A 10369-nucleotide genomic window follows, 5' to 3' on the forward strand; every position below is an offset into this window, starting at 1 on the left:
AGATGTTTTGATCGAGTTTGTTGCTTTGTCTCTGCGCAGGCATCCGTGGCCAGGCTAGGACCCTCGATAATGTACGTGAGCAGTGGAGACCCAATGCTGGTTTGACGTTTGGGCATGTTCTCGCTGTGAATCAGGATATCTTATTTCCCACCGTCTCAACTCGGGCATGACAACAGCACTAAGTGCATGCGGTGACCTATGACCCCCCCCACCCACCCCCTGCTGCCCCCCTTCCCCCCACCCCATCCCGACGAGATGATGAAAAGATGTTTGAAGGTAAAGGTGCAGCCCTGCAATCACTTGCTTATTGCCACTGCCAGCGGAAGGGACTCCACTATTAGAGCTCCTCTCGAGGGTAATTAGCATACTAGTCCACATTGGCCAGATGCCTTAAATGAGGGCTTGGCGAATACAAATAAAGGGGGGGGGGGCTAGAATCGATTGCTCGTGCCGCCGCTAATGATGCACTTTCAAAGGCATATGTGAGTTCAGAGGTCAAGGGATGGAGTCGTAGGGCACTTCTGTTTTGGTGGGGGGGGGGGGGGGAGCTTGGTACGGTCGCCGTTCTCTTCACATGTCTTCCCCAGCCATGAGCGGCTGCAGGAAGAGCCCAGCCGTGCCGAGGATGCAGACCAGCACGAAGACCCACAGGAAAATGCGATCCACTACCATGGCCACATACTTCCAGTCGTCGCACACCTGCGCTCACACACACACACACGTGCAGAGAGAGAGAGACAGAACCGGCATACAGAGGGATGGAGTTCACCAACGGTCTCGCAACATCACGGCTGCACGATGATATGGCTTCGTGCGCTGCATTTGTTTTTTTTTTAGGAAGAGGCAAAGGTTCAAAAGTGAAATCTCTGTTTTGTGTACGCACGTGTATTTATTCTGCTCTAATATTAGCACCTGTTCTCCTCTAAGCAATGTGACATTGTAACAATTAACAGCTGTCCCATGAGGTGCTGATATAACCAAAATGAATGGTAATGCCAGAGAGTGGTGGCGCAGTGGTTAACACAATGCGGTGTGAACCCTGCGAACAGAGTTTGAGTTCTGGTCGCGATAAACATCAGCAGTGAGTGATATTTGAAACTATGCTAGGCCACCTACCTTCACCAACTCACACAGACCACAATGGTGAAGTATGGCCACACAAGCCGCGTTACTGGTATTTACAGAATATTTAGTTTGTGGGTTGCCGGTAGACTGTCGCAGGCCTAAAGGCAGGACTATAGAGGATATATATGGTAGTAGTAAAACTATATACAGCAACGCACTTGCTTTTGCAAAGTTATCCGCAATAATACAGATGCACTTCGCGCAAAAAAAGCGTTGATATACGGTGTTTTTTCTTGAAGACTTTGCTGTTCTTTCCTCGATTTTTCTGTTGCGTGTAGTCACTTTAAGATGTTTCTTGTTCATGTTTTTGTTTGTTACCTAATAAATGAAACTGGAACTGAAAAAATGAAAAAAACATTTCCATCCATAACAAAAAAAAACACATTTAAAGGACGCATCCAATCACCTCCTTGGCCTCGTCTTGAGTCCGCAGGTTCTCGGCGATGTACCTGACGCTGTCGATCACTTGGCGGATCTCGGGCGAGAGCAGGCAGAGGGCGAGCAGCGCGTCGAGCGACTCCGTGCTGGACGAGCTGGACAGCTCGTCCGACATCACGTCAGCCGCGCGCAGCCTCGGCAGCCGCACGGACGACACGGGCGCGTCCACGGAGCTGGAGGCCCTCGAAATGCCGCCGCTGTGGCAGCTGCTGCCGCTCGCTGCCGCCGACGACGACAGCAGCTCTCCGGCGCAGAGGCACGCTGGCTGCTGGTCGGCCTCTGCCAGGACCGCGTCGGGCGACGCCGCCGTGCCCTCGGAGGCCTTGGGTCGCTGCAGCAGCATGATCTTGGGCAGCGTGTCGAGGAAAACTCGGCGCACCCAGTTGGGCATCGTGTGCGCCTCGGGCGTGCGGTAGTGCACGTTGAGCACGAAGATGGTGATGACGATGGAGAGGGTCACGAAGATCATGGTGAAGAGGAGGTACTCGCCGATGAGCGGGATGACGAGTGACGTGGACGGGATGGTCTCAGTGATGACGAGCAGGAACACGGTGAGAGACAGCAGCACCGAGATGGACAGTGTCACTTTCTCGCCGCAGTCGGAGGGGAGGTAAAAAACCAGGACGGTCAGGAATGAGATCAACAGGCAGGGGATGATTAAGTTGATGGTGTAGAAGAGCGGAAGGCGCCGCACGTACACCGAGTAGGTAATGTCCGGGTATATCTGTTCGCAGCAGTTGTACTTGATGTCGTGCTTGTAGCCTGGGACGTCGATGATGACCCACTCTCCGCTCTCCCAAAAGTCCTTGAGGTTGATCTTGGTGCCGACGAGCACCAGGTCGATCTTGGCCTTGTCGTAGGTCCAAGAGCCGAACTTCATGGTGCAGTTCTGGTAGTCGAAGGGGAAGTAAGTGACGTCGATCTTGCACGAACTTTTGAAAATCGCCGGCGGCATCCACATCACCGTGCCGTCGTACTTGAGCAGAGCTTTGGTCTTGCCTTCCACTTGGAAGTCTCCGTCCGCGCTGTCGAGGAGGGTTATTGTAAACAAACAAAGAAAACATGGCAATATAATACTTAGATTATATGGGTTAGAATGACGGTGGACGTTTACATTTTATGTATATCTTTCATATGTTTTTGGCAAGACATGCACTTGAATTTATTTGCAAGACATTGACTTGAAGATAACCCATTTTTGCCACAAGAAAACTTGAAAATATTACGAACTTCAGCGGGTTCTCTTCCCGTGACATAAATTGCATCGATCGACACGCATTGACGTGATGCAGTGTCTGCCAGGCAAGCCAATACATCAACAATTCCCCGCTTTACGGCGACATTTGGGTATCACGTCAAAACGAATAACAGAGGCCTTACTTGTTGTACAAAACGATGTCTGGCTTCCAGATCTTGTCCGACGGCACTCGGATGTACTCCATGCCTTCGAATTGACCAGGGTTCCACTGGAACTTGTAGTCATTCCAAGTCTGCAACGAACAGAGATAAATGAAGCACAATGACGCACCGTAGAAGTGCACAGTCCGATGGAGACCGTGGTTACGAGCGTCTCGATTACATTTGCCGACATCGTTTGCAAGATACCAATTTCAAGCCGTCCGTGCGGAACAACGCAAGTCGCGGTATTAATTGCTTTCTTTCGATGGGCGGTCGAAACGTTTTGAGAAATAAATATTTCAGCGCCAGGGTGAGCATCTTGGCTGTTGTAACCCTCTTCTTCTTTTTTTCGGTTTTAACAACCGACAGATATTAATTAACTTACCCCTTTAAAACAGGCAGCGTGCGCACATGAACAACGTTTTAGAACGTACGCGACTTTGTAAATATGGCGACATGAACGTGTTATACCGCGTGAACAGTGAATTGGCCCATCGAAAGTACAACCCAATTAATGTTGCAAGGTTAGGCCAATGTTCACATTTGGTTGGAGCAGTTGAGCCACCGTTGGCCCAACGTTGGCCCAAATGTCCACGTTTCCTGGGAATATCCCAACATCAGGTTGGCGGGAGTAACCATTATCATCATTATAATTTCACTTTGAAAATGTATTGTCCGTACAGATATATGACGCTCACCGCGGAAAGAGACTTACGTGTTTAAGCCAGAGGTTTGTCGCCATTATTTGATTCACTTCATCCTGTAAAGGGAACAGGCCCACTCGAATGTTCAGACGTTGCACGTACAACAACGAAACGTGACATGAATTTTCGGCCAGTTGATTGTGTACTTTAGAGATGAGATGAAAATAAGCATGTTGGGTTGGAGTGGTGACGCGTGCATTGCTTTATGAACTAGGGCGATGCGAATTTGCGACTAATATCTGAACCAGTCCTGCACCCCCCCCCCCCCCACGCTGATCACCAACCAGCACTAACAAATGTGGTGAAATTCCAAGATAAAATGGTGGCCTTCATCCAGCAGTGCATTAAATAAGCCCTCACTGTTGGGCGAAGACCTCCCTCACCTATCACCATCTCTCGAAGGCCTGCAACCTCACACTCTATCGAGCACCAGCACACGAGACGAATTCACTGCTCCACCTCTTCTGTGGACGTCCTCTCATGCGTATTCCCTCCTCGTCGACGCACAGCAAGTCAAGTGCCATGAGATTGTACAACAAAAAACTAAATAAATGGACATGATCGGCTGTGAGTACTCACCAGCTTGACCAGCTGTGACATGGACACCTCAAATCTCACGATGACCGGATCGGACACGTTGAACACGGGTCGGATGTAAGGGTTGTAGCTCGCGAACAGAGTCTTGTAGAGACGACTCGCGGCTTCTGATGCCCAGCACCCTGCACCAGCGCACACAGATCATGCAATGCATCTCACCGACATAAGTTCCCATTGCAGGCTTTATAGAACGCAATAATGTTGCTGCTCTGTTTCCATCCACAGCTGAACGAAGACCTCCCCACGTGCCTTTGTGGGTTACTTGACACGTGCTTCGTCACGCTGGCGTGTGTGTGATGTCACAAGCGCCGTGGTGACGTCACCGTCACTTTGTGGATGGCGAATGGCGGCTGTCCGTTGTTGCTGTTGTGATGGCCGGAACCCAGGACATGGTTCAGACATTACTCGCCGCCGGTGTTAACTGTGGCCGGAAATCAAACTCAGGTGGCAAGTTTCACACTGAATTGGACAGTGACATAACCCCCACCCCATCCCCCTACATCGTAACTGTGTTGTGTTCCTTCACAGTTCTAGTTCTGTAGTCGCTGTTGTTTAACCCTAAATTTCCTTTTGTTTTTAAACTGAACTGGTGTCGTGACTCATGTCTACCTTGAAAAATACTGTCCCCTTGATTTCATCCGGGGCATTAATTTCCCCATTGCTTATTTCCTGGGTAGCTGGTTGACCTCAATAGGCCTGTGACTGACTGCCACCGTCACGGAGACAGAGAGAGATACTGGATGTTGTGTGTCTGTGAGTAGAAATTAAATTTCCGGGTTGCTAGCGAGAGTTGAAAGCAAACCATGGATTCTCATCTCACCAGGTTTTTTTTTAAAGCGACAAATGACCTAACTGCGTATTCTGCAAGGCCTACTGCATTGCCCACAATCACAATTCACGCATTCTCAATTCATTCGCGTGCGGTCGCGTGCACACGATGCCACAGCGATAGCCGCCGCGTGGCGTGCACGCACGGCCCGCACACGAACGCCAGTCGTTAACTCTCTCTCTCTCTCGTCGCCGCTCGTAACAGTTACGTAAGTGCGCGCGTCACAAGCATCGACTGTCATTTCGTAAACATCCCGCGAGAAACCTCCATGCGGAGGACGGCTCAGCGAGCACCTGCCTTCGACTGCTCTCCACCTGCCCACCTTCCGTACACCCCCCCCCCCCCCGATACGATTATTTCGAAGCTAAATATGCCCCCCCCTCTCCCACCGCCGCCCCCACGCGTACCACGCGTGCCACGGGTTTCATTGCGCGTTATGCACGGAGACGATTCGAAGCGGATCCGTCCGAGACAGCTGCGGACATCGCTCCACGAAGCGTGCACGCCATCACAAGGACACTAACGTAACGACGCTCACAAGCCACGCTTCACAGCGCCCCTCGTTACGATATTTGTGAACGCGGTTAAATTTTTTTAGACATCGACCACCTTAGCTAACACCCCCCCCCCGCCCCCAATGCAAATAACAGTAACCGGGCCACGGACGCGCACGACGCGCGCGACGAGAGTGCGATGCGCAGAGGCCACGGGGGTAGCAGACTGGGAGAGCGAGCTGAGAGCATGAAACACAGCCGGGACCCGAACGACGCGAAGAACGGCACGAGGAACGATGTAAGAAAACCTAAAACAAAACAAAAAAACCTTTGCCGTCGGGGAACGAATCAAAACGTTCCGGTGCTGCGTGCGGTGTGCTGTCACTCACCATCCAACGTGCAGCCGAGCAAGCAGAGCGTCGCTGCTGCCATTCGCGCCAGCGCCGTCATCCTCACCCGCGCTTCGGCGGACGCAGCGGCCAAGAATCCGAGGAGGAGGAAGAGAATGGGGATGAGGAGGAAGAGGAGGAGGACACGGAGGCGGGATAGAGGATGCAACGCCCGCGCTGATTACGGCGAGACACCGGCGACCTGCGGGTGGGCAGCACGCGACGCCGAATGTGAATGTCGGTGGCAGAATTGTGTTGGAATAATATTAATAGCGTCCAGTCGACGGGATTATCGTGCGCTGCGTGAGCCGGAGGAGGAGGAGGGAGAAAACACGCGAGGCTCCCTCGCTCGCCCTTGGCTCCCTCCGGGTCGAGTGATGGAGGGGATGCGATCGCTCGTGGAAGCTGGAGCAGGAGGGGGGGGGGTGATGAGGATGAGCGCGATGCTCTCTTCCGCCGCAAGCCCCGCACCCCATGAGCCCCGTGGCCCCCCGCGTCGCCACTCACCTAGCCCAGCCAGCCAGAGTGAGCGCACCCCCCCCACAACCCCCTCCGGGAGAGGCAACTCACCTCGGGGCCCCCCCCCCCCCCCCACTCACCACCCTGGTGGACACCCGTGCCTCGTGCAAGAGAATCACTCATCGCGCAATCGCACACCGCTCACCCCCCCGCCCTCCCTTACTCACCCCGCCACACCACCCATCCGATGGAAACAAAAAGCCCACACTCACCACATATCCTTGAACAAGACCCTGACAACACAGGGCACGAATTTCGAAATCTGAAAATCATACAATTGCCCCAATTCCTAGATTACCCTCACCACCCCGGCACAACTTAGAAGAACAGCCTCACCATTCCGCGCATCCTAGAGCAACACCCTCACCACGCATTTCGAGACCAGCCTCACCACACACACACGCCCCACATCCCACAAGCAACGCGCGCGACTAGAGGAAACCAAAACAACGCTCACCACACGCACGTACGCACTCACCCCCCCTCCCCTCGCAACTCACTCTTGGCGAAGCAGCAAACACCGCCAACCGCCCCCTTATGGCACGGGACCTCTGAGAGCCCCACTCCCGACCCCCCCCACCCCACCCAGTACAAATTTAATCCAATTGCGTTTATGTAACCAGCGGGACAGCGAACGCGCGGAGATTTACTGCCCGTGCTCGGCAGGGGAGGCGCGCGACGCAGGCGTTGAGTAAATTACACGGGGGGGGCTGGGACCCTGGACAAACCAAATTACCCGCAACGCGACCGATCTCGTCACAGAGCTCGCAAGCCATGCGGGGGGGGGGGGGGGGCTGGTGTCCGTAGTCCGCTGCGGGGGGCTGCGCTGTCGGCAAGGGGGGCAGTGCGCAGCAAAATCAATCGTTGTACTGCACTTATATGTCCCAGCGTATCTGCGCCCCCACACCCCGCTCCCTTCCCCGATGTCCGCAACCACCGCACTGACCAGCGTGGGGAAGTATGGTAAAATATCCCCCATGAAACAACACGACACGAGACAGTTATTTTATCTGACAGTAGATTCACAAACGGGTGTGTACAGTATATGTACACAAATACGAACTGGGATTTTTGTGTTGTTTTTACATCGTGGCTCCCGGTGATTTTATATTTAAAGTACATGCCTTTCTCTTCTCGTGAATGTCACCTAATGTATCACGTTCTCTTGAGAAGCAGTGCTTTGGTCATTCCCTTAGAATTAACCCGGCGACTGCACTCGAAATCGAACCGTGAACCTGGTGGAAACTGGTTCACAGCAGCTCCATTTACAAGGTAGCTCTGCTAAACTCACCCTGCTCTCCACACACCATCGCCCCGCAGTGCATCCACCGTCAGTCACCACACACTCCGCGCCCACTCACTCATCATCGCGCACAACATTCAGACCTTCACCCACCACCGGCCTTTCTTCAATCACCCACGACACGCTCGCCCATCACCCCATCATCCCATCACACCATCACCCCCACGCACACTAAATCGTACACACTATCACGCAACACCCTAACGCAGTGGTTCTTAATCTGGAGTGCACGCACCCCCTGGGCGTGCGAGACATGCCCGATTTTTTTTTTGGAAGGTAAATAATCGAAAGACAAATTAAGCACGGGCACGTAAGTACAACTCCTTTGTTTCATCAAGCCTATGTATTTATGAACATTATATTGTTTAAAGATGAAGAACCAAAGGGGTGCAAGGCTGCAGTAAATGTTAAGAACCACTGCCCTAACGCGTCGGCCACAGACTCACCAATAATAACGCGATGCGCAAAACCTTCCGTCTCCGCAGCCTGCCCAGTGTTGCGAACGGTCCGCTGAAGTGGAAATATTTGAATAGCACAATCGTCGTGAAAAGTGACGGAGGGCATTTCCGTTAATCCCTGATTTGACTAAAAAGTTCCACCACACAGGAGCAAACAATCACTACGATGTAGCGTTATAAGTGAACCCTGCTGTCATTGTTAGCGGGAATTTAAGATATTGTATTTTTTATTCATCAAGAAGTATTTCAAGGACGGCCTTAGATTGGGATGTTTGCTCCATTCCTTTGCAAGCAATGAGTGTTGGTTTGTTTATGACAGGGAGGGGGCCCCTTTCATCATTTGCACCATGGCCCCATGGCCAGCCACGCGAAGCCACTACTTAAGGGGTAAAATGAAATTGCTCGGCAAATGGTAGCAATTTCAATCGTGGTTGTTCGTGTCGTCATCTTATCGAATGACACGGGGTCGTAGGTCGGGCAGCAGTTGTCAGTGTGCCAGTCTCACACTCTGTTTATTAATGGGGTTTAACGATTTCGGGCCGTTCCCATGCCTGAACGACGCAACACATTGGGAGCCTTCATCCACGTGTTCATTTTGGGGCAGGCAGGAATAAATAATCCGCGTGCATTGCGAGGAAATCACAACTGTGCACCCAACGTCACTAAACAACTGTGCGTTGATCGACCACGTGTACCTTGGACAGTTGAATCATAATTAATCGTAATGAGACCTCAGGTGATTGAATACAGGACACATCAAGCGATAACCAGACACATGATTCTGCTCCGTCGTCGATGCTGCAGCTCAGAGCGTGTGTGCCACCTGCAATGGGTTGCAAAGCACAGCAACTCTATCCACTGCTGGATGAAGGCCTCCTCCCCTCGCCTTTCAGTCAAGGTGGGGGTGGGGGGGGAGGGTGTTTGACCGGACCCTGCCACGCTGGTCAGTGCAGCTTGGTGAAATGAGTGCCCAAGGACCTCTTCAGATAGCCCCTTGCTACGGACGTTAAAGCCGTGGCCCGGGATTCGTTAACCACTGCGTCGCCGCTCCACTTAGCAGTGCTTCTCCTGCATCTATCACGATGTATGATTTGAGCGATGAAGGGCGGTGCGGTAGGAGTCGCACGTTTGTGTGCGACCAAGCTTGTTTCTCGCGAGAAATGTCCATCGCAGCAGAACAATTGTGCAGTCCGGGAAAACCAGGACCATGAACAGCGCCCATGTGCGATAGTCACACATTGCTCTGTCTTTCCAGGGTAAATTATTACACATTTTAATCCACAGTTAATTGCCTTAATTTGATTAATGGAGGCCGCCCATACGTATCCACAATGCACATAACCTTTTCGTATAATCAGCGGATCTCATCAGCCACCATCAACATCAAAGAGGCAATTTAACATAAGCTCGACTGTGGAATTCATTTATTGTAAAACGAGTTCTACCCAGACCAGAGTCAAACTCTCGGCTCTTCATTACGCTTGCTTGACGGAGTGTAAATTGTAAAGGTGCAGCACTGCAATTGCTTGTTCATGCCATTCTACAAAGAGGGATATTTGGCCTACTCTTCCATCAAGCATCTTAAAAGAGTTCTAAGTATCCCACACTTTACCCCACCACACGAGACCTGCACGTTGCATGACATCATGTATTAAGTTGCGTGTGCTTTTAATCACGTTATCGCTCTTCTTCACTTACCCACCCGCGGTGATGTCATGAAAGTCATAAAATCCACACCACCACCACCACCAGTTGGCATGGGCCCCCGTGCAAGGAATTAAATAGGGTTGGCCACTGTACAATTTCCCCTCCATAGCCCGGTGCATGGGCCACGAGTCCCGGTGCAGTTGCACCGCCTGCACACTCGACAGCTACGCCAATGGCCACACTGAGTGTGCACCTGCTCCGATGACCATTGCAGGTGGAATTCGCCACGCGTCCGTGTACATTTCATGAGAAGTGACGTGTACCGAGAACATAACGCTGCATATAAACTAGTATGTGCCACCGTTGTATTTCCTTCAATGGATCATTCCCGATGCCAACGCGATCCCTCTAGTTATAGTAAAGTATCCGGTTTATAACAGAGCTCAGTACAGAGCGGATGGGCTCCCA

The 10369-nt window shown here is 52.0% G+C and overlaps 1 protein-coding gene across 4 annotated transcripts; it reads right to left on the reverse strand.

The window, feature by feature from the left end:
* Window positions 1-242: 242 nt before the first annotated feature.
* On the reverse strand, window positions 243-6891 carry LOC133346711 (neuronal acetylcholine receptor subunit alpha-3-like). 4 transcript variants are annotated; one of them, XM_061558520.1, is made up of 7 exons: window positions 6830-6891; window positions 5975-6046; window positions 4245-4384; window positions 3677-3721; window positions 2944-3053; window positions 1532-2588; window positions 243-699 (listed from the first exon to the last, which is right to left on the reverse strand). In XM_061558520.1, exons 2-7 carry the CDS (start codon window positions 6033-6035, stop codon window positions 571-573), a joined length of 1542 nt encoding a protein of 513 aa, XP_061414504.1. In that variant the 5' UTR covers window positions 6036-6046; window positions 6830-6891; the 3' UTR covers window positions 243-570. The 4 variants fall into 4 exon arrangements, with proteins under 4 accessions (XP_061414504.1, XP_061414506.1, XP_061414503.1 ...); XM_061558522.1 differs by lacking the exon at window positions 6830-6891 and having other exon boundaries at window positions 1575-2588; window positions 5975-6380; XM_061558519.1 differs by lacking the exon at window positions 6830-6891 and having other exon boundaries at window positions 5975-6380.
* Window positions 6892-10369: the final 3478 nt, after the last annotated feature.

This window comes from Lethenteron reissneri, chromosome 24 (genome assembly GCF_015708825.2).
Source record: "Lethenteron reissneri isolate LAM-NWPU_2019-01 chromosome 24, ASM1570882v1, whole genome shotgun sequence".
NCBI lineage: Eukaryota > Metazoa > Chordata > Hyperoartia > Petromyzontiformes > Petromyzontidae > Lethenteron > Lethenteron reissneri.